This window comes from Limanda limanda, chromosome 3 (genome assembly GCF_963576545.1).
Source record: "Limanda limanda chromosome 3, fLimLim1.1, whole genome shotgun sequence".
Taxonomy (NCBI): Eukaryota; Metazoa; Chordata; class Actinopteri; order Pleuronectiformes; family Pleuronectidae; genus Limanda; species Limanda limanda.
The window spans coordinates 4,117,210-4,140,636 of NC_083638.1; the positions used below are offsets into that span (position 1 = coordinate 4,117,210).

Consider the following 23,427-nt stretch of genomic DNA (forward strand, 5'->3'; position numbering starts at 1 on the left):
TTTTGATGTCTTTTTTTTTAAAGCATAATGTTCAAAATGTCAAAATCAAAGCAAGGGCAGACGCCAGAGGGACAGTTGGTGTTTGGTCCTTTTATTTGGTGGCAGTACAGAATTTAACATACTTCACTGATGTATAATTTCATGGGTCCAAAACTACTTTAAAACACTCAAACCTTTTTAAAATTGATATTATGAAGCTCAGAGTTACGCTGCTGCAAACAGTTTTTAAGTGACAGTAAGATGATGATGGAAATGTTCATGAATCGAGCTCTAAAGTTGACGATAAACTCAAAAAAAAAAAAAAATTACTAACAATTTTTGAAACTAACAGTTTAGTAGCACTTAAATGGCACTTACTTATTGCATTTTGTAGTTTTGCTTTATTTTTGAAGAACTTGTACACTCTTGATTCTTGTTCTTGGTTTGTTCCCTCGGGGTTGAATACACTTATTGTAAGTCGCTTTGGATAAAAGCATCAGCTAAATGAAATGAAATGTAATGTAATGTAATGTAATCTGGTCAAACACAGAGTTAACAGTAACAGGCCGTTCAATTCAATGGAAGCATATCAAGAGCCAAATGTATTTTTATAGTTTCTTGTATAGTTTATAGTCAAACTTGGGGAAACAATGTGGTTTAAGTTATTCCATCATGACTCCGATCAATCATATTCTGTCTCGTCTGTGTCAGATCTCTGTGTTCTGGCCGAGGCCCACGATGCTCGCTCACACCCAATGCTTTTCCGAATGTTATACATGCAACTTATTCAACCTTTTGTGTTATTAAAAAGAACATCAGTGTTTACAGTCAGCCAATTAGAGACTCTAGACGTGGAGTCAAGAGTCTCTAACTTTAACGTTGTTCTCCTCCAGCGCAGCTTTGACCAACTCTCTCTCTCTCTCTCTTCAGGGTGGACCCCATTCCATACGATACCCCCAAGCCGGCGGGACACACCCGGTTCGTGTGTGTGTCCGACACACACTCGCGCACCGACGGGATCCAGATGCCCTACGGCGACGTGCTGCTGCACACGGGCGACTTCACCGAGCTGGGCCTTCCCTCCGAGGTCAAGAAGTTCAACGAATGGCTAGGTACTGACCTGCTCCTTCATCTGCTCACCAGCTTTCACTCTCCTACGCCTCTGACATGTGGGTGTCTGAGGATCGGCAAGGGGGGGGGTTGCATGTACAACCAGTAGCTGGACCACACAATGAATCCCCCCCACACACACACACACTTCCCTGGTGACCTCACAACTGCTGCGCTTAAGTGTCCAGTTTAACCTTTCTGACCTTACACCCTACTCCAGTTAACCTTTGACCTCTCCTTCTGGCCCCATGCTGTGGGAGGGAGCTCTGGGCTGTGTGTGTGTCTGTGGCTGTGTGTGTGTGGCTGTGTGTGTCTGTCTGTGTGTGTTTTCAATCCCAGCAGCCAGTGGTTTCATCTCTTTTGTGTTAGCATCTGAAACAATCTACACTAAGATGCTGGCAGATGCAGAAATAAGTTCGAGACATTTCTGTATCAGCTTACATAATTGGTTTCGAACTAAAAATTAAAGTTGTGCATATTCAATATATCTCGCTATCTGATGGGAGGCGAATAAATGTGGACTGTAAAGAAACGGATGACAGGAGAATTCACTTTGCTGTTTTATTCTCGGATGAAGAGAAGGAGGCTCCACACGAAATGTGATGTTGTTTGACGTAGAAGGAATTAAAGATGTGAGATTGTTGTTTATCGAAGTTATTTTTCCATCTCGTTACAAACCTTCTCTGGATGGAGGATGATTATTAACATCCAGTGAGAATAAAGGCAACAAGACTTGCTCTTTTAAGGAATAACCCGTTATGTTTTGGACGTTTAGCTTTTACCAAGCTGGTAGTTGAACTCCTCTCTGAGTCTGTGTTCTGGGAATCGAACCCTCGCCCCCTGTGGAGACGAGCGGTGGCTGTCAGAGTTTCTCTCTCTCTGTAGACGACAGCAGAGGCAGTCGGTCTGGATTCACTGCAGCTCCACTGGATTTCCAGCACTGACCCACTTTTCACAGCCAGAAAGATAAAATGAAAAATAATCCAGGCATCTATAGGAACTTTTCAAACCTGCTTCCTGAAACATAATCCACTTCTCACCCGTCCGTGGGTTTTGCTCGCTGTGTTTTGGTCGTGTTCAGCTGAAAGCCCCCCCCGCCCTGCTTCTCTGCCGAGCGTTACAACCTGAGGTTTTGTTGGAATTACATCCAGGGCTCCTCTCAGCGTTTTGAGGTTTGTTTCACAGTTCACACGGAAACTGTTGAATCTGTTCCTCCTCCATATTTTTAAGTTCACTACAGCTGCGATTCCTTTCGTTTGCACATGAACGCCAGCTTGATGTAAACTGATTTTTTAAAAAGTTCTTGTGCCATATTATTGACAAATATTGTAGCTTTGGATTCCACCATTTGTACAATTACGTGCACAACACTGAAGAACTGGCACTTTGATTTGTCAGGCTATAAAGTGAGTTTTCATCTTGTCGTCTATGGTCTCAAAAGGGAAATAAATCAATATTTTGCCTACTTCTAACTGAGATATTGATGCAGTGTGTGTGTGTGTGTGTGTGTGTGTGTGTGTGTGTGTGTGTGTGTGTGTGTGTGTGTGTGTGTGTGTGTGTGTGTGTGTGTGTGTGTGTGTGTGTGTGTGTGTGTGTGTGTGTGTGTGTGTGTGTGTGTGTGTGTGTGTGTGTGTGTGTGTGTGTGTGCCTATGTGTATGTGTGTGTGTGTGAACCGGATTCATCCATTGCAGTTGCTGGAGGAGGCCCAAGAATACAAGTCAGTGCATTGCGCACAGTAAAAGTAGCATCTACTGTTGTTGTTGAACTACAGAGGATGGTAAAAACCTTGTGGATGTTTTCGATGGACCTGAACGAGCAGGAGAAGTGTGAGGGACAGCGAGAGCTCCACAGCGAGGAACTGGACGCTGCACTGAGCTGCGTGAAGGAAGCAAACGCACAAAACAGATCTTTTGTGTTTATTATGAGAAGCCGTTAAACTGTGTCAGGTTAAAGGTTGTGTGTGCAGCCACTTCACCAGGCCGGCTCTGCCCATTCCCTGTTTCCTCCTCCTCTGGTTTCTACCGTGCTCTCCCAGTACGGCACCTGACGCCACACTGGGACGACACACACTTCTGCTTTCCTCTGTGTGTGTGTGTCTGCGTGTGTGTGTCTGCGTGTGTGTGTGCGCTCTTTGTTAAGCCAGGGTGAAAACCCGCAATATCACCTCTAATGGGAAATCGATGTAGAGCAAAGTGGAAAATGACTGTGTGTGTGTGTGTGTGTGTGTGTGTGTGTGTGTGTGTGTGTGTGTGTGTGTGTGTGTGTGTGTGTGTGTGTGTGTGTGTGTGTGTGTGTGTGTGTGTGTGTGTGTGTGTGTGTGTGTGTGTGTGTGTGTGTGTGTGTCAGGTTGAGGGCAAATGGATATTGAATTGATGTTCTTACAATTATTGTATTTATCATTTTGTGAGTCTCCTTGAACTGAAGCGACTCATCATAAATGTAGAATTGATAAATATAGACATCTATAGACATTAAATTTGATTGGAGATGTGGTGTCTTTAGAATCTGGATCTCGTTGTTCCACAAAGTTTAAAGGTTAAAGTGAGTTGAAGCTTACGTGGTGGTTTGTATTGTGCTGCTGCAGCTTTACATTCAGACTCGGCTCTAAAACAGAAAGTGCTAACGAGTGTGTGAAGGTTTGATGAATCTGTCCAAGGCCGGGTTTTGTCCCCTCTGATGAAGGCAGAGATTCTGAGAGACGAAGAGTCTGACGCGGTCGATTAACGGCAGCGGGATGAAAGTCACGAGGAAAAATGACAATTTCGAAGATGAAGTATTTGAGCAATTTGTTTTTTCTTTGAAAATTGAAGAGGGCTGCAGCCCAAGGACTGAGCTACTCAGACTGGATCAAAACGTATTAATGCTGAAAAGCAACGGCAGTGTTCAGGAACAACACAAAATATATTTTTCTGTTATTGCTGATTTGCACACTTTTCATTTTTGGAATTTTGTGAAGCTACGTGTCCGTCAGTGTCATTGGTTTTTAAGATCTGACTTGAAGAATTATTTGATAAATGCTGTAGCAGTCACCCACTGGATTTCCAGTATTTTAAAATCTTATATTTAATTTTGGGCACAAGAAAGCACAGGGCATTGGATATTGATATAGGGTAAGAAAATGAGAACACGTTCTAAATGATTAGAAGCATTGATCTCCTAAGGATCATGCTGTGATTTTCACTCTCTTAAAAAGTAAAGTTGGGACCATCCAGGAGCTGCTGTGCATGTTGAAGCAGAAGAACCTCAGCAAAGTGCTGCAAAGACGAACCTTCAGAAAAGGAGAGAAACTGTAAATCTAGACGGATGTCGGGAGTTGGAGGAGGTCGTGGTGGATTTAAAGCTCTTTTAAACTGAGGGATGTGTCTGTCCTGCTCCTGCTCCTCTCAGACTCTGGAGGAGGCAGCAGGTTGTCTGGCACATTGACTGTTGTTTGGGTTCCTGCAGAATCTCACTGGAGATCAATGCAGACGACTCTGATCTTCCACCCGAAAGCTGCTCCCAGAGGCCTCAGAAGTGTGTGTGTGTGTGTTATGGAAATACATAATTTAAAATAGACACTCTGCTAATATCACAACCCTAATTCACTTTTATATACGTTGGGCGAAGACCTTATATACACAGTTGCACTGGATACATTTTAATTTTTAAACTGTATATTTAAATGCAGCGATGACGCCATAGTCTCATAATCTGAATATTCTTTTCTTCATTATAAATCTCAACCCGGACCTGTTCTTTGACTCAAGGAGGACGTGGGTTCTTTTAGAGTCCCAAACTTTTCTGCCCCTGACCCCAAAATACTCAGACTTGGATTTTAAATTCCCTAATTTGTCATAAAAAGGAAAATCAAAAGGCTAATAACATATGTTCTTATTTGTTTTATTTAGAATTTAATCCTTGAATTGTTTTTAAATTCATCCAGGTCCTTGTTTGGGAACAACTGCTTTAAAAAGTCTGAAAACATCTTTTATTTTCCAAATATAAGCGCTTTAATAAATTGAATTATCTTTAATTCAGATCGGAGGATAAGAAAACGTTTTAGTTATGGAATAAACTTGTTGTTTTCTGTTTTTTCTGCAGTAAAAACAGAAGGTTAAAGCGTGATGGTTAAAGCTTTGTCTGGAAGTTCATATGAAACATTTAACTACCCTTAGTTTCAAAACGCTCTTTGTTGAACTTGTTTAAAGCTGAAAACACAACTCTTACTGTGTTTTTGTTGCATTCTGACAGTTTCACTTTTCTAACTTTTGTTAATTACAGTGTTTTGACTTCATACCTTTTTTGATTTTGTTTTTCTGAGTCTGACAGTTCGGCTCTAAAGTTAATTCCAGGTGCATATTTTTACCTCCGGGTGTTTTCAACATCAACCAAACATCAAAACATATATTGACGCGTAAACGGCTTGTTTGACAAAACTCGTGCATATTCGCTGCTTCTGCACTAATTAGAAAAAGGTATCGATTCAGATCCGTCACATTTCCTCCAGGATTCATTTGAGGAGACGAGCGAGGAAGACATTTTAATTTAAAAGATATACGCCTCTCTAATTTACAGGATGTCACGTAGAGTGTGATTTTTCTTCTAAACTTAGCATTTCACTGCGGAGAAACACGTTTTTCATTTGAAATGCTTTGAATATGCAGATGTTTAAATAATAGATGTAAGTCTGCGTTCTTTGGGGTTTGACAAATCGTTCCTCTGAACACATAAAGTAGTTCTTGTTCCTCACAGCTTTGGTTTTTGATTCTCTCTCTCTCTCTCTCTCTCTCTATCTCTCTCTCTGTCTGTCTTTCAAATCCCTGTATGTCGGCGAAGAATACAAAATAAATCTCGGTGAATCACCAGCAGCCCTCGGTAGGACGTAGCATGGCGGCAATAAAAAGCAGTAAAAAATCCCAGTAGAGTAATGGAGATGGAGTTGTTTGATGGTAATTATGTTTTCGCCACCTTTTCCCAGCCTGCCGGTGGAGAGGATGATTCGCTTTGAGCCTTCTCTGTGTGTGTGTGTGTGTGTGTGTGTGTGTGTGTGTGTGTGTGTGTGTGTGTGTGTGTGTGTCTGTGTGTGTGTAAATGGATGCGTGATCCAGTTAGAGTGCCCTGGGACTGCGAGGCGGCGCTCTCATATGAGGTTAGCCTGGAATTTATGATCCTGAGATGCGACGAGAGCTAATTTAGAGCAGCAGGAATGAAACTTATAGACCGGGCGAACCATGATTCTTTCATTTTCAGCATTAGGAGAGAACACACAATCTCTCTCACACACCCACACACTCAAACACACACAGGATGCAGTGTATTTCAGACTGAATGTATTCGGTTTCTATTAGTTTTATTTCACTTTTATTTCCAATTTTGAACTTGCACACTTCGGTTTTCCCTCTCGCCATGCGTCATAACCCGCTGCTACGGGAACAAATAGACAAAAGCACTTAACGAGAAAATGGGGAATCAGGTAATGTTGGGAAGCTGAACACCTTGATGCAGGCGTCTCACTTGGAAATTGGTGCCGTAATTGTGTCGTGAATGGGAAAGATTTGACTTTGTTTGATGGTTTTGTGCAGTTTCTACTTATAAATGCTTAAATCGTTAAATATAAAGTTCATTTGTGCAATTAAAGTGACCACAATCCACACGGTCATTAGTATTATGACAGTATGGTCACAGTGTTGATTCATTATGAATTCTTTAGCTGCACATCATCTTAAATTCAGTCATTTTTTAGGGTTTTCTCTTTTTGTTATTTAATCGTGAACATAAACATCAGGCAACTTCACCTCCGGCTCTGGAAGAGTGTGACAGGGGTTTCCTACTGTTACTTTTATTTTACAGACTTAATTTTCAGATTAGATTCAACTTTATTGTCATTGCACATGTACAAGTAATTATACAACAAAATGCAGTTTAGCATCTAACCAGAAGTGCAAAAAAGGCAGTAAAAGTGCAGAGTATATGCATTATTTAAAGTGAATATGTAAATAAATCAAATCTGTACAGTAAGAAATATATGTGGAATATTACAGTATAAAGAGATATTGTATGATATAAGAATGATGAATACACTATGAGCAAGATAAATATATAAATATATATAATGGTCAATAGGGTAAGAAATCTGCATATTTAATGATAATGAAAATAATTAAAAGTGGATTCCGGGATGCTGCATCACCCTCGGCTCCCTATAAATTAGACTGAAGACTGTGCAGCTGCTACAGAGGAAGATACGAGTCAGAAAAAAAGGAGAAGAGTCAGGAGGAGGAAACCTGGAAATGAGAATCCAGGAGAGCTAAAGGAGAAACATATAGAGGGAGCAGGGGGGGGTGATGAAGGCCAGACTATGTGGTTGAGTGCTCAATCGGCCGGAATGAAGCGGTAAGTCAGTTGCTTGATGGCGAAGGCGAAAGGAGGAGAAGGAAAAGGGCAGAGCAGAAGTTGAAGGATGAGGGGATGTGAGTGGTAATAGGAGCTCCTCTCTGTTTAGTTCAGGTTCAAGCTTTTCTTCCCCGGCAGAGATAGACGATGGTGGGATGAGGTCGAGCAGAGCCGTCAGCGGTGGTTGTAACCTCTGACGCTGTGAGCGGAGGACATCTTTATCCTCTGCTTATCGGAGTTCTCCTCCCTGTCCTGATCTGTGCTCGGGGTTAGGTTACCAGGGGCTTCTGGGGCTCCGTGTGTCAGAGAGTAAGACAAACTGCTGAGTCTGCAGAAACACACTGAGCAGGTGGGAAGTACGACTCCTTGGGATTTTATAAAGTACTTATCAAACTGAGAGAAAAGCTGCAGAAAGAAAAATAAATATTTGTAGTGTAAGAAAATCCAAAATACTTTCTCTTACATTTTGGTATCAACAGTGTTTTTAATGATTTGTTTGTATTATGCACGAACAAATCTATGTTTAAATATTCAGACAACAAGATGTCAAGTGTGTTTGCCATGTTCTCTCGAATGCTGAACCACACACACACACAATATTGATTTGATATTTTCTCATACATCAACCCCCCCTCCCCTCACACTAGAATGAGAGAAAAGCTGCAGAAAGAAAAATAAATATTTGTGGTGTAAGAAAATCCCAAAATACTTTCTCGTAAATTAATGTTTGTACTTTTGTTTGTATCAACAGTGTTTTTACTGATATATTTGTATTATGTACACACATCTGTTTAAAAATTCAGACATGTCAAGTGTGTTTGCCATGTTCTCTCGAATGCTGAACCACACACACACACACAATATTGATTTTATATTTTCTCTTTATATTATCAAACCCACCCCACACTAGAATGGGATAATGTGGATCTGTGCTCAGGGTTAGGTTACCAGGGGCTTCTGGGGCTCCGTGTGTCGGATAGTAAGACAAACTGCTGAGTCTGCAGAAACACACTGAGCAGGTGGAAAGTACGACTCCTGAAATACTTCTCCTGCTGAGAGAAAACCTGCAGAAAAAAAAGAAATATTTGTAGTGTAAGAAAATCGAAAATACTTTCTCGTAAATGAATGTTTGTACTTATTTTTGGTATTTTTACTGATTTGTTTGTATTGTGCACGAACAAATCTGTGTTTAAAAAGTCAGACAACAAGTTGGAGTAAGCAACTTGATGCCATGTTCTCTTGAATGCTGAACCACACACACACACACTATTGATTTTATATTTTCTCTTTATATTATCAAACCCCATCACACTAGAAAGGGATAATGTGGATTGGGCGTCCGAGCTCCCTCTCACCTCCCTCTCTCTGCTCTCTCTCCTCTCCTCCAGGCGGCCTCCCGTACGAATTCAAGGTGGTGATCGCCGGGAACCACGAGCTGACCTTCGATAAGGACTTTATGGCTGAGCTGGTGAAGCAGGATTACTACCGATTCCCCTCAGTCTCCAAACTCAAACCCGAGGACTTTGACAATGTCCAGTCGGTGCTCACGAACGGCGTGTACCTGCAGGACTCGGACGTCACCATCAAGGGATTCCGGATATACGGGACGCCATGGTAAGAGCGCCACCTCTTCTCCTCCTGCATGTGAAACCTCTCTCATCACATAGTGTTGTGTGTTGGATCCCGGAGGTGAAGGTGTGTCGGTGTCTGGCTGTTTTCCAGCTCCGCTCTCTCTCCTCTGCTTCCCTCTCTCTCTCTCTCTCTCTCCGGGGCCTCTCTCACTCGCAGGGTGCGATTCCCAGCTCGCTCATTTCTTTATGAGCTCAGGACCTCGGCCTGCTCCCGGGGCTTCTGTTACACCGGTGTTTTGACACGAGGTTAAGTGATACGCGTGGTACCGTGACACTGTCAGGAGGCTCTCAGGTGTGGAGAGAGAGAGAGAGAGAGAGCTGGAGGGGAGGGTGTTGGGTCGGGGGGGCCGTGTGAGCAGCGTGTGTTTGACACTCTGAGGCAGGAGGGGGTGTTGTTAAAGGGAGACGAGAGGAAATACTCTCCTGAGGTCACTGGTGCGTTTACTGAGGTTTGCTCTCGGGCTCTTGTGGTTGTTTTTTATTCTGAAACAGCAAAACTCTCATAGTCTGTGTGGTTGTGAATAAGTATCAGAGCCAGCTGGATAACTGGGGTTGGTTCTGGAGCTCCATCGATTTACTGTTTGGCCGATAAAATCAGACTAAGTGGTGTCAGTGGTATCGATATTTGTTTTTATTGATTCTTTTTTTAAAGATGTAAAATGGTTGACGGCAAGATGGTTGAGATTTTTTCACAGGTGATTATTTTACATGAGAGAAATAGTTTGACACTTTTCAACCTGAAGGGAAATCGTCTTTTGAAACATGACACTGAATTTTATTAAAGGTGCACAAAACATGAGGATAAAAACTTTGCTCTATAATTTACCACATAAACATCAGAATCAGAATCAGAATTCTTTTATTTGCCAGGTATGTTTGCACATACAGGAAATTGCCTTGGTGTCATTGGTGCACTGAACATAAAACAATTAGGGCTGGGCAAGTTAACTCGTTTCAATCGAGTTAACTCAAGTGATGAGTTAACTCGATTAATTATTTTATCTCGCATTAACTCAGGTTTGATTATTTATTGTTTTATTGTGAAAGTCAGGCTTTTATTTTGTGAAAGTCTGTTGCTGACTGCTGCAGAACAGGAAAAAAGAAAATAATTGGCGGATAAACAATCGAGTTAACTCATCACTTGAGTTAACTCGATTAAAACGAGTTAACTTGCCCAGCCCTAATAACAACAATATAAAAAACAACATTATATAACAAAATAGAATAAAATAGAAATAGAAAACTATTTAACCAACAGCAAAGCATGAAATGTCATGGAATGTCATCAACGGTTGGAATATCATCACTTTCACAATGAGCAGAACAGAAATTAATTTTAATAGATAATGAAATTAGACTTGGAACATGTTGTTCTCTATTGTCTTAGGGCCGCAGTGTTCTGTTCTTAGAATAACTCAATTATTCTCCAAGACTGAATAATATTAATATACGAGAAAGCAGCTTCTCGCATCAGTAAACCTAAAATGTTTTTTTTCCTGAGTTAGACAAAAACTAAATAAATCCCTAATGGATTTTATAATTATTCGTTTAAATCTAACAAATCAATTAAGTGACAAATCATTCCAGCAATATCAGTAGTAATAATGTAATTAGATTGCACAGATATTTGCGTTTTCTTTCCAGCGGAGTTATTCCTCATCATCAGTTTCACCATCTGTGTGCTGCTCTCTCACTGCTTCATTAATCCTCAGCCAATAGAAACGCTCCGAAGCGTCTGACAGGACTCGAGCCGGCGTGCGCTCTGACCTCGACTCGCCGGCCTGCAGCTGGAGCTTCCTCTGTCCTGCTCTGACTCCTCCCACCGAGTCGCTGGCTGCACAGCGGTTCTCCTCAAGTCTGCTGCTGCCGACTCGAAAATAACTATTTAGGTCACATCTTCTTCCTGTGGTTTCTATAATTAGCAGGTTCCTCCGCCCGGCTTCAGAAGTGGCGGAGGACAGCGGCGAAGGAGGAGGAGCCGGGGGCGGGTCCCAGGATTCCTCAGACATCAGAGCGGGCAGGGAGAGGAGAGATTAGCTTCTGTTTTCCCTCCATCCTTCCTCTTCTCCATCCTCCTGCCTGAGAGAGGAAGGATGCTGCCCCCCCCTCTCCCTGGTGGGATTGGTCAGTGTCTGTTGTGACAGCTGGGGGTCTCGTGAGAGGGGGGGAGGGGGGCGGACAGCTCGGCTTCCTCCCTCACCTCCTTCACACCCATATGCCACCGTGGCCCTGGGTCTGGCCTGCTTGTCCGGTGTGAGGTCTCACTTAACCTCGCCGTGACCTCTCACTTCATCAACACCTCGCCAGCTCGCCGCCTGGGTGGCCGGGCGCCGCGGGTCGGGGGGGCACGGCAGCAGCAGCACTCGGGGAAATGTTGCGTGTAACCGGCACCTGATAAAACGCTGCTGTGGTCTGCTGCTGCTTTAGAACGACAATAAACCTGTTCTGTGTATTTTATCACGTGGTGGCAGCGAGTGGAAAGATATTAAAATTATACTTTCAATATTTTAATGAAGTAAGAGCTGATGTTAGACCTGATTCGACCCGTCTGATCCTGAAGTGTGAGGGGTTAACAAAATAATCTTATTGCCACCGATCGACTCGGAACCTCCCCCATCGCGAAACGTAAATATCAAACATGCTCGATGGTATTTATGATAATCTGCTCTGACAGAAACCTGCAATAGTGCGAGAGAGCGATTCAACCGGGAAACGTCACCGAGCAGATTCCAGATCTCATGAATGTGTGTAACAGTCCAAGGTGACGCCGTCTAATCGCACATTTCAAAACCCAAAGAGATTGAATTTACACAATAGACAATAATATTGTCTTTTGCACACTCTGTCTACATATTCTTAGACTCTTAGTATATTATATTACCTATTGTATAGTCAAATACTTATATTCATATTCATACTTCTACGATATATCATATCATACTCTCTGTGTATTCTTGTTTACGTAAGTCTATATACACATATTTATACATCTGTACATGTTATAATTACTATTATTATACCACCATTACTATTATATATACTGTTGCTGCCATTATTACCATATACTGCTTTTATATTGGTATAATTATAATTATTATCATATATAAATATATATTATGTTATATTATATACTATATATACTGTACTATTCTTATATACTGTCTAACTATACCATTACCATCATATCATCAGTACTATTACCATCATCTTGCCAATGCACCTTATCTACCTATTTTATTGTATTTTATCTTGTGCTTCTGTTTTTTATTCTTTCTACCTCAATATTTTTAATTTTATTCTATTGTATTGTATTTTATTGTATTCAAATATACCGGCTGCTATGACAACTTAATTTCCCTTCGGGGATGAATAAAGTACTCTATCTATCTATCTATCTATCTATCTATCTATCTATCTATCTATCTATCTATCTATCTATCTATCTATCTATCTATCTATCTATCTATCTATCTATCTATCTATCTATCTATCTATCTATCTATCTATCTATCTATCTATCTATCTATCTATCTATCTATCTATCTATCTATCTATCTATCTATCTATCTATCTATCTATCTATCTATCTATCTATCTATCTATCTAACAGTTGCACACATTTGAGAAGCTGCAATTTCAAATGACTTCAAATTATCAAAGCAATAATCACAGTTAAAAAATAACGACTTATTATTATTTTGTCAGGAGAATAATCGTCGAGTCGAGTCTCTGGAGGAATTCTCCTGATGCTGTGTCTGAAATATTTAGAGTAAAACTCTGGTCTGACCCAGTTCAGAGTGAGAGCACCGCAGCATGAAAGACACACAACACACACCGTTTAATGACAGATGCTTAACAGACCAAATACCTGACGCTCCCCCTGCTCACACTCACACACACAGACACACACACACACACAGACACACACACACAGACACGCTGCTGCACCCTGTCAGTCAAACCTCTCTGAGAGTCTGAAGGTCTCTGGAAGCTGAAGACTTTTTAACTCTTTCTGCTCTGGACAGAAAGACAAAGTCAAACTCTGAGTCCTTCCATCTGAACCTTAAACCCATTGAATGTGTTTATTAATCTTCAGTTTTTTACTGAGAACGTTAAGTTAAAGCGGATCGTGAAACACGGATCATATCAATGACAAATCGCTTCTGACACTTCTAAACTTCAGTTCTTTGAAATGTTCGCACTGAGCATCCACACTAAATGATTCTATTTAACGATCTCTATGTTTTAAGAATATTTTCATAAGCAACAAATTCAAATGTTTGCTGCTCCAGCTTCTCAAGACATCTTGATATCTCACCTTTTAGATTCAGGGGAAGCTTCTTTCACTGTTTTCTAAAATCTTATTGACAAAATTAAGCCGTTAATTATTGGTGAAAATATAATTGATGATGAAAATAATCGTTTGTTGTGGTATATAGTACACGTTAAAAAAGATTAGCCATATATTTTGTTAACTGATTAATTATATTTAAAGTATTTATTCCCAGTTTCAGCTTCTCGGTTGTATTCTAAAGAAAATACATTTTCTGTTTGAAAGACCCGGTTTAGAGCTTCAGTCGTTATTTTACCGTCTAAATTGTGAATCTGTAAAAATAGAGAATAGAAATAACACACACGCACTCACACACAGACACACACACACACACACGCACACACACACACACACACACACACACACTCTCAGTCCTGACTGCAGGAGGAGTGACGGCAGAGCTGGTCACAGATATGTGAGGAATCCTGCTGATTTCACCAACTGTGATAATCTGCTGACGGATTCTCAACAGAGACATACGAGCCGGGAGCGAGGGCGAGAGACAGAGACCTTCTGTGTCTCTCTCTCTCTCTCCCTCTCTCTCTCCCTCTCTCTCTCTCTCTCTCTCTCTGAGGGATTAACCTGTTTTTTTGAATCTGGACTTGACCACAACTTAACTCTCGGGTCAAAAGTCAAACCGTTGTTTTTCTATCTGCTTCCTCCTTCACTGATCCTCTCTGATCGCCTCCTCTCTGCTCCTCTCACCTCCTCCTCTCACCTCCTCCTCTCACCTCCTCCCCTCTCCTCCTCCCCTCACCTCCTCCTCTCACCTCCTCCTCTCTTCATATATACTTTTTTCATCTTCAATTTCTGTTTCTCCTCTTTCTCTCATACGACTCGCTGTGGTTCCTGTCGACCAATGAAATGACCGTCACAGTGTTTTATTCTGATCTATCTGTTGACTTGTGTGTGTGCTTTTGCGTGTACATGTGTGTCTGTGTGTGCACGTGTGTGTGTGTGTCTGTGTATGTGTGTGCCTTCCAACGGTGGCAGATTAAATCCGCCTGCCCTCATTTGACTCTCTGAAGCTCACCTCAGGGGAAACCCGCGGGGCCAAATGCAGATTTGTCATTTGCAGATTTTAGTTTTATTCATGTATTCATATCTTTTTTTTTACTGTAAAGGTCATCTCTCTCTCTCTCTCTCTCTCTGTGCGAGTGTGTGAGTGTGTGTGTGCAGAAAGAGAGGCATTGACGTACTCTGTCCGCATAATGTGACCGAATGTAAATGACACTGTCCACATGCTTTTATTCAACACAATCCCAGTCAGGTATTATTTCTGCGTCCTACAGTTGTATTTCAGACTCTCTGGCTGGTTTAATATTTCCTTCCTGTTCATTTCTGCCCTCGTGCCGGATGCCGAGTCCATAAAGAAGCCGTTTCCCAGTTTGTCTTGAATGAGCGTTGACCTCCACCTGCACCTTTGACCTGAACGAGAGCGAGTCAGACTTCATCAGCAGTTGACCTCCGCTCCTCTGTCGGCTGGACGCACTTCACAGAGGAGCAGAGACTCAGCAGCTCAGGAGTGAATCTGGCTTCTGGAATCACATCTTTCAAACATCACATAAAGTTCTGTGCATGTAGTGAACGGCAGGAAGGACCTTCCATCTCTCACAGGAAGTGGCCTTTTGTTGAATGAACATCCTGGTGCCGTGAAAACAAGGACCACCCCTGACCCTACACACACACACACACACACACACACACACATACAGAGACACACACACACACAAACACACTTGATAGTTCTGAATAGTAGTCCTGAAAAGACAGATTTTTTTTAATTAATTTCCTTGATTTAATTGAAATCTTTGTACTTGTGTGAAGGCTCTGATCGCTCGTCTGACAAAAACAAGTCATGCTTCATTATGAACAGCAAAAAATATTAATAAATGAACAAACCCGACAAACTCAAAGCCACAGAAATAGATAAAAAAAGTTGACACAATTTGGACCTTTGCCTTATTAAAGCTATTCAGTCGTTTCAGCCTTGTTAACTTTTCTTTTGATTTAAAAATGAAAATCACAAACCAGACAGATCTGCCTGAACCTGCAAGTCGTCTTGAAGTATCTTAATTTACAATAATAGTTTAAAAAAAAAAAGGAAATACATGCTAGACAAAAAACATGATCCAGTTCAAAGTATTTTTTTCTTTTTGTTGCTTTTAATCTTCATTAACTTGCTTCTTTTATAATTTCAATGGCGTATCAAGTTGTCTAGAGCTAAACATCCTGGTTAATAAAAACAAAATTAAAATGGCAATATTCAAAAATCATCATCTCCTTAAAGGGCAAAATATTATATCATATTTAAATGAAAAAAAGGGGCCATATAACATTAATGCGTCTCATTATATTTACCTTGTTTATTTCATGAAATCTGTGAAAGAAACATGAGAATATTGATATTAATAATTCTTATAATCCCAACAGTATATCCCAATGGAGCTGAAAAGAACATTAAAAAAGGAGTTCATAATCAGCACGACATCCACACTGAAACACATTTACTCGTGACTCACTTCTCTCACGTGAAACCTGCTCTAAAGTCCTGAGTCTGATTTCTGCACCAGAGAGAAAACGTGTTCTTCGGTTTCATCGTCTGTTTCTCGTTTATTCGAAGCTTCGGTTCTATTTTCACTTCTCTTCTTCCGACACGTGAGTGAAAGTGAACAACAAGGAATTCAAAACTCCTCGTCCACTCATGTCGCGGAGCTCTGACATTCGTGTCGGCTGCTTTTAGCTTAATCACCCCTAAGTCACCTCCTCGCCGGCGCCAGCCTCCGTCAGTTTATGTTGGCTGTCTGCCCAACAGCACCCCCCCACCCCCACCACACCCCACCCACCCCCCCTCTCAGACTGCGAGCACATGGCAGCGTTTCCTCCGATGAGGCAACGGACCCTGACAAATAATGTCCGTCACCATAAAGTCAAGGGCTCGGTGTTCGCTCTGCACTCGTTTCCGAGGTGTCACATGATCGAAGGCAGGCGGGCGTCGGACACCAGAAGAGCTCTCTCTCTTTCTCTCTTTCTCTCTTTCTCTCTTTCTCTCTTTCTCTCTTTCTCTCTTTCTCTCTTTCTCTCTTTCTCTCTTTCTCTCTTTCTTCAGGTCAAACATTCGCTTCTACACGAGAAATGTGAATCAATTATTTCTCCACTTGGAGGAAGGTTCCACCTGCTCTGTGCCTAGAGAGTCACTTTCTCATAATGTGATCAAACAAACAAATAAAATAAAACGTTTGCCGAGCTACAAAAAGCCGGATTTCTTCTTCTCTTCTTTCGACAAAGCTTTTTTGTGTCACCAGTAATTACAGTCATACGTCAGAATTAATGAGATAATGATTTATTGATGTGAGAATGTGACACCTTTACTTAATGGAGCAGAAAATAGAAAACCCTGCGCATCTGTTAACGGGTTCGGACTCTGGTGGACGCTCCTGTGTGTGTCGGAGTGTGTGTGTGTGTGTGTGTGTTGTTGTGGTTGGACCTATGGGTGCTGGTGCAGCTGCAGGTGTCGTCAGGTTACAGATGCAGGAAGGTGCAGACTGCAAGGAGCCTCCCGCAGCTGGTGATGAAGGCTGAGGAGGAGGAGGAAGAGGAGGAGGAGGGGGTTGTGTGTTAGTGATTATTCAGCTGTAGCACGCGTGTGTGTGTGTGTGTGTGAAGTGTGTATTCACTGTTTGTGTGTGTGTGTGTCAGAAGGTTGAATGAGAGGGTTAAGTGATGGATTTGTCATCGCGCCCTCACTCTGCAGCGTGGAGGCTCGGAGCGTTCACTGCTAAATGACTCACACACACACACACACAACACACACACACACACACACACACACATGCACGAACATAAATGCACAAACACACACAGGCAAGATTCTCAAATAGCAAACATATGAAGTGAAACCAACACACACACACAAAGAGAGAGAGAGAGAGAGAGATGTGTTCCTATACAGACTAAATGTCTCACATCCCCCTGTCTCCTCCCGGCGCACACACCCCCACCCCCACCCCTCCACCCCGAGATGAGACCCCAATATGTCAGAGGGAGACTGATGGGTCCTCGCCGTCGTTTAATAAAGCTCTCCTCCGTGGCCTCGAGTGCATCCGTCACCGGGCGGCAGGCGGAGGTCGGCCAGGCGCCGGCCGGTCGCTCCATCAAACGCCGCCGGCCGGAGAAGGAGCTGACGCAGCGGAAAAGAAACTCTGAACACAAGGTTCACTGCAAAGGAGAGAGAGATGATCCAGTTTAATACATTGTGTTGTTCTTTTTGTTGTTGTTCTTTTGAAGAAGTTAAAATCAAGTTTAGTCGAGGTGATCTCATGTCAGAATTATGTTTCCTCTTTGCAGGAAATTAAAAAGAAAATCCTCCAGCAGAGAGAAATCTTCAGTTTTTCCGTCTCTTTCTGTCCGATCGCAAATCAAGACGCTTCGAGAATTGCGTTGACATTTTCTTGACACTCCAATAAAAAGACAGAGAAGTCATTTAGTTTGTTATTGATCTGGAAACACATTCAGTCGCAGGATTTGGGGGCCGAATCGATTGTTGTTTTTGGACCGAGGAGGAGCTGCAGTTTACTTTCAGTTTGTTGTTTTTTCATCAGAGAATCATTCGATCTGTAAAGTAAAAACATCATTTATCCCCAATTCTGATATTTGTAGGTGATTTGACCTCCTGCTTTTCCGTCTCTCGGCATTAAACGCGTAATAATGAATCATTCTAAATCTTTAATCTGTTTATTTGAACTGCATGAACCTTACTTCAGAGGTTTCTCACCTGGACGACACAGTGTTGTGTGAATAAAAGTATTAATGTGAGATAATGAACAGAGACAGCTGTGTCTCCCGCTCTGGAGTTGTGTTAAAGCTGCTCTGAGGTCAGATCTGCGTTTGTGGACAGACTGTGGTTACAGTACACACAGAGCCTCCAGCTGGAAGGTAATTGTTCCTGTCTGTTTGCGTGTCTGTGCTTGTGTGTGTGTGTGTGTGTGTGTGTGTTTTCTTGGTGGTGTCGCCGGCCTCGTCCCTCTGGCGGAGACACTAAAGACAGAGAGATGTCCTCTTCTGCTTCTGTAACCACACCCCCAGAGACTAATGGATGGAAAACCTGCCACAAAAAGATTCTTATAACAGGATTGTTTTTTACCTAATGTTCTCGCTCTTGGATTTTTTTTTTTAGATATCAGCCTCTTGTCACGTAATGTGGTTTCCATCTTTTATCTGGAAGCCGTTGGTTTTCTTCACAAGTGTTAGAGACTCATCCGTCTGCAGCCGGGAGACGAGTAATGAAATGTTTCTCCTCTTCTCCTGATTAGAGTTTCAGTTTGAACACAGACGTTCACATGTTGTTTATCATTCGTTCCTCGTCTTGGTTTCAGGTTCGGAGCTCATTTTCCTGATCTCATAGTGAAATGAGGTTTTCTGCAAGAGTCTGATTAATATAATTGATTGATTGAATATTTATTTAAGCCTCGGAAAACACATTGAGGAATAAGACCCTCATTTACAATGGTGCCGAGGGTAGAATAAAGAGTTGATACATTGAAGAGTTAATACATTGAATAAATAAGAATGAAATAAATATGCATATATATATTTATATATACAGTATTACAAGGTATAAAAATAAAAATAAACTACTAAAAGAACATAAAGACCTTTGCAAAACATAAACCGACAAAATAATAATAATAATAACATTGTTAATACAAACACTGATTATAGAAACAAGAGCAAACAGAACATTTCTTAATCATTAGATTGTCATTAGATCATTAATCATTAGATCATTAGATTGAGTGTACATATTGTGATCTTTTTTATTGTGCTTTGGCACTGTTATTTAAATTCTGTTTTCTCTTATTTTGCTGTAACAAGTGAATTTCCCCGTTGTGTGGACAAATAAAGAAATCTAATCTAATTAATTAGTTAAGACTGGAAAATGTCGCTATTACATTATTTGACATTGTGCATTCCTGCTGATTCAAATCAACACAACAATTCCAGCACGTTGTAGCTGCGTATTCACTTCCTCTCTGTGTGTGTCCGTGTCCGATAAACCACACGAGGAAGAACAGCAGCATGGCTTCTGTCAGGAGTGAGCATGTAAACCTGTTCACCTCCAGGAAACAACCTCCAAGCTCCAGCGTCTATGAGGAGGTGGAGGAGGTGGAGGAGGTGGTGGAGGAGGAGGAGGAGGAGGAGGAGGTGGTGGAGGAGGTAGAGGAGGAGGAGGAGGAGGAGGAGGAGGAGGACGGACGGTGACATCTGACAAGCAGCGGCTCCTCGTGCTCAGAAAGCCAAGCAGCACAAATTGAACCTGGAAACTCTGTAGATGAAGCTGCTCTGACAACCTGTTGACTCCTTCTCTACTCGCTGCAGCCTCTGACCTCTGACCTCTGGACTTGACAAGCTGCCACAACGCTGACCAGTGAACAAGAGACGTCCGAGTCCATGTGACGTCTGAGCGCAGCCTCTGGTTCACTTGCACCAAATGTGCCCTGTGTTGTTATGTTAAACTGATTCTGTTCCTGTTGCTCGACCAGCAGCTTCCTCCAGGACCTGCTTCACTTTCTCCATTCACGTAAACACACACAGGGTCTGGTTCTGCTCGGCGGAGGAGCAAAGGTCAACAAGCCAAGTCTCTTTGTTCCGGGCGGATTCACGAGATTCACCGAGACATTCACCTCCACCCGGGATTTTCATTTCCCCCCCCCACCCGGTGATTTGTTTGGCCTTGCGGCTCGGAGTGGCATCCCCTCTCTTTTCATCAGGGCAGAAAGGGAATGAAGTGCTGGTTCCCTATAGACGCTCCCCTCTCCTCTTCATCCTCTTCATCCCCTCCGTCCTTCCTCCTGTTATTGAAAGGATAAATGCATCTCTCTCTCTTTCCCTTGAGCAGACAAAGGATGGAGGGAGGAGGATGGAATTGGAGGAAAGAAAAGCAAAGGCAGCGACTAGTGAGGGAGGAGAACTGGTTAAGGAGGTGTTAGGGGGGGTTGTGGGGGGGGGCAGCACGTTTCACAGTGGCTGGCCTACCTGCTCCTGTCAGCGGTTGCATGGTGACCTTTGACCCCTGAGGCTGGCGGGGCTTCAGTGGCAGCGTCGGGTTTAATTAGAGAGCAACAGGACTGGACGCTCTGCAGAGCCTCTGATCCTGGTCGGGGGGGTGGGGGGGCGCCAGACACATATAATGACAGAGCCACACACACACACAGGGGGGAGAACACATAGTTCACAGAGAGGTTCGGTCGCCTGCTTGTCAATCCTGGTTTGAACTCTGCTCACTGACTTCTCGTTCTGGTCAAACTGTCAAATCCACAAGATGCTTGAGGTCTTTAAAGAGGTTATGTTTTAACCCCCTGGTCCCTGATTTGTTGGGTCAGTCCTTCAGCAGGATTACGCAGAAACTACCGGACAGATTTGCACGGAACTTGGTGGCAGGAGAAGACATGTCCCCAGAGTGAGGACATTCAAGTCTGGCATGAATCTGAGAATGTGTTATCACTTTCCCTGACGTTGCCAGATAAGGCGTTTTTTTTTTGTTGACATTTTCACCAATTTCCCGGGGAATAATTCATGGATTCTTGATGAAAGAATCTGTCATATTTAGATGAGTGATATCAATGTGTGCAGTTTGTGTGCAGTATCTAAATAACCATGTAGATTTAGCAGAGAGGGCAAACTGGGAATTTGAGAATATATATTTGTGGGTGAAGTGTGAGGATTTTGCGTTGATATATCCGGGGAACTGTTTACTAGTTTAATGCTCTGAGAGCTGTAACATCACCGCTGTTGTCTTCAGTCTTTTCTGAATCTTCACTCTCAACCTCATCATGATGGATGGAAGGAGTTCCTGCAGCAGTAGAGCAGCCGGTGTGTTTTCCTTGCAGTGTTGGACTGAATGCATTTCAGACCGAGTCCAGTCTTCCTCTGGAGACGAGGGTCAGGTTTGGTTTGGCTTCTGTCCCAAAGTCACAACCTGTGATTTATCAGGGTTCCTACGGTCGTGAAAAACCTGGAAGAGTCATGGAATTGTTAAAGCCCTGGAAAAGTGCTTGAAAAAAATTAAATCCCAAAGGTTTTGGAGAAGTCACGGAAATTTGTTATATTCATATTTTCATGTCGTTCATTTACGCTGAGTTTTAAATAATTTATATGCTTTTAAAAGAAATACGCTCATAATATACGCAAGCATACTCTCTCATACTAATTGAAAAGTTTGGTGGGGAAGCAGGCGGGATAATGCACTATGCCAGGAAGTGTAGATTTAACCAGACTTGGCTACAAATGGAAAAGTACATGTCATGGGTTACAACAGACAAAGACCTTAATCAAACTACTGTCTCATTCATTTGTGTAATTCAAAGTATACTGTATGCTTTGAAATTCTCATTGTTAGCTTTAATACAACATTTTGTCACCTTTTCATGTTTACACCGAGATCTCACAAAATGTTTGGTCATGGAAATTTGGTTTAAAGTTATTGGAAAAGTCATGGAAATCCATTGATCAAAATGTGTATGAACCCGGTATATACGAGGTTGCTTACATTGAATTATGAGGCAATGCAGTACATTCAAATATTAGAATCTGCAAACCCTGGAAAAGGCCATTTACTCTGCCCTGTGTGATTCTTTTATACTTCAAACGGGAGCTACAGGAATTCCATGTTGTTTTTCCTTCGTTCCTCGTCTTGGTTTCAGGTTCAGAGCTCGTTTTCCTGATCTTTTAGTGAAATGAGGTTTTCTGCAAGAGTCTGATTTAATATAATTCAAACACTGATTATAGAAACAAGAGGAAACAGAACATTTCTTTATCATATGATTAATTAGTTAAGACTGGAAAATGTCACTTTTACAGTATTTAACATTGTGCATTCCTGCTGATTCAAATTAACACAACAATTCCAGCACGTTGTAGCTGCGTATTCACTTCCTCTATGTGCGTACTTGTGTGTGTGTCCGTGTCCAATAACCCACACGAGGAGGAACAGCAGCACAGCTTTTGTCAGGAGTGAGCATGCAAACCCTGGAAAAGGCCATTTATTCTATTCTTTTATTCTTCAAATGGGAGCTTCACTGTTTCTCTGCTTCATCCTTGGATTCGTGACATGAAGATAGTTCTGGTGTCTTGGTCTTTTGGGTCTAAGCTGTGGAGAGATCTGTTGGAACCGTCTCCATCTGACCCAGTGAACGTCTCCCTGTGAGGAACCCTGTCTGCTTTCCTCTGCGGTTCCACTCCTGCAGGTTTCCTCCAGTCGAGCTTCACACTGTGTGTTACATTTCCAAGAGGATTAATCAGATTAAACCGTGTTTGTTTGCTCCTTAAAGTGTTTGTGTGTTTCCTCCTGCAGGACTCTGGTTAATAAGAAGAATAATCAGTCGCATTAAGGAATAATAGAAGGATTGGTTTGGAGTCTGTGGGATCAGGTTCCTCTTTGTGGCTGCAGCGAGAATCCACAGTGTAGATTTACAATGTGTGCGCGCATGTTAAACGTGTCCCCACCTGGTCCGTCCATTAAATCTGACCCCCTGTCAACACCCGTTGTTTTCAGGTCTTTGATGGTTTCAATCCAACATCAAATGGATTCTGTCTAATTAACTAAATTCTGCTTTGAGTCCTTGTTCGCCTCGACAAATCCCTTTTGTTTTCCACTTTCGTCATTTCTCTGAAATCCTCGTAAAGCTACGTAATGAGTTTTTCGCATTGTGTAAGTCTTTTGTGTGTGATTCCAAACCTCAGGCCCCTGGTAGCCCGCCGCCCGGTGACCACCACCAGAGGAAACCATTAAACCACCAGTAAGGACCAGTTCCTCCTGCCAGCATCAACTGGAAGAGAGGAACTGGCAGAGCAGCAGGTTCTAAAGGTGGAAGAGTCGCACATTGAAAGAGAGAGCGGTGTTTGTAGACACTCGTTTTGAAATCCTGCGTTTTCATCTGAGCGTGTTAGGTTGAACAATATACTCAGAACGGGAGGAGGGTGGGGGGTGGGGGGGGAGGAGA

At 42.3% G+C, this 23,427-nt stretch overlaps 1 protein-coding gene across 1 annotated transcript in view; it reads left to right on the top strand.

Annotated features, from left to right (window-relative positions):
• mpped2a (metallophosphoesterase domain containing 2a) overlaps positions 1–23,427 on the top strand; it is a 60,883-nt gene that overhangs the window by 16,556 nt on the left and 20,900 nt on the right. The window contains exons 2-3 of the mRNA XM_061068653.1: positions 910–1,091; positions 8,851–9,076. Coding sequence (XP_060924636.1) covers positions 910–1,091; positions 8,851–9,076 — 408 coding nt within the window. The remainder of the gene's footprint in view (positions 1–909; positions 1,092–8,850; positions 9,077–23,427) is intronic.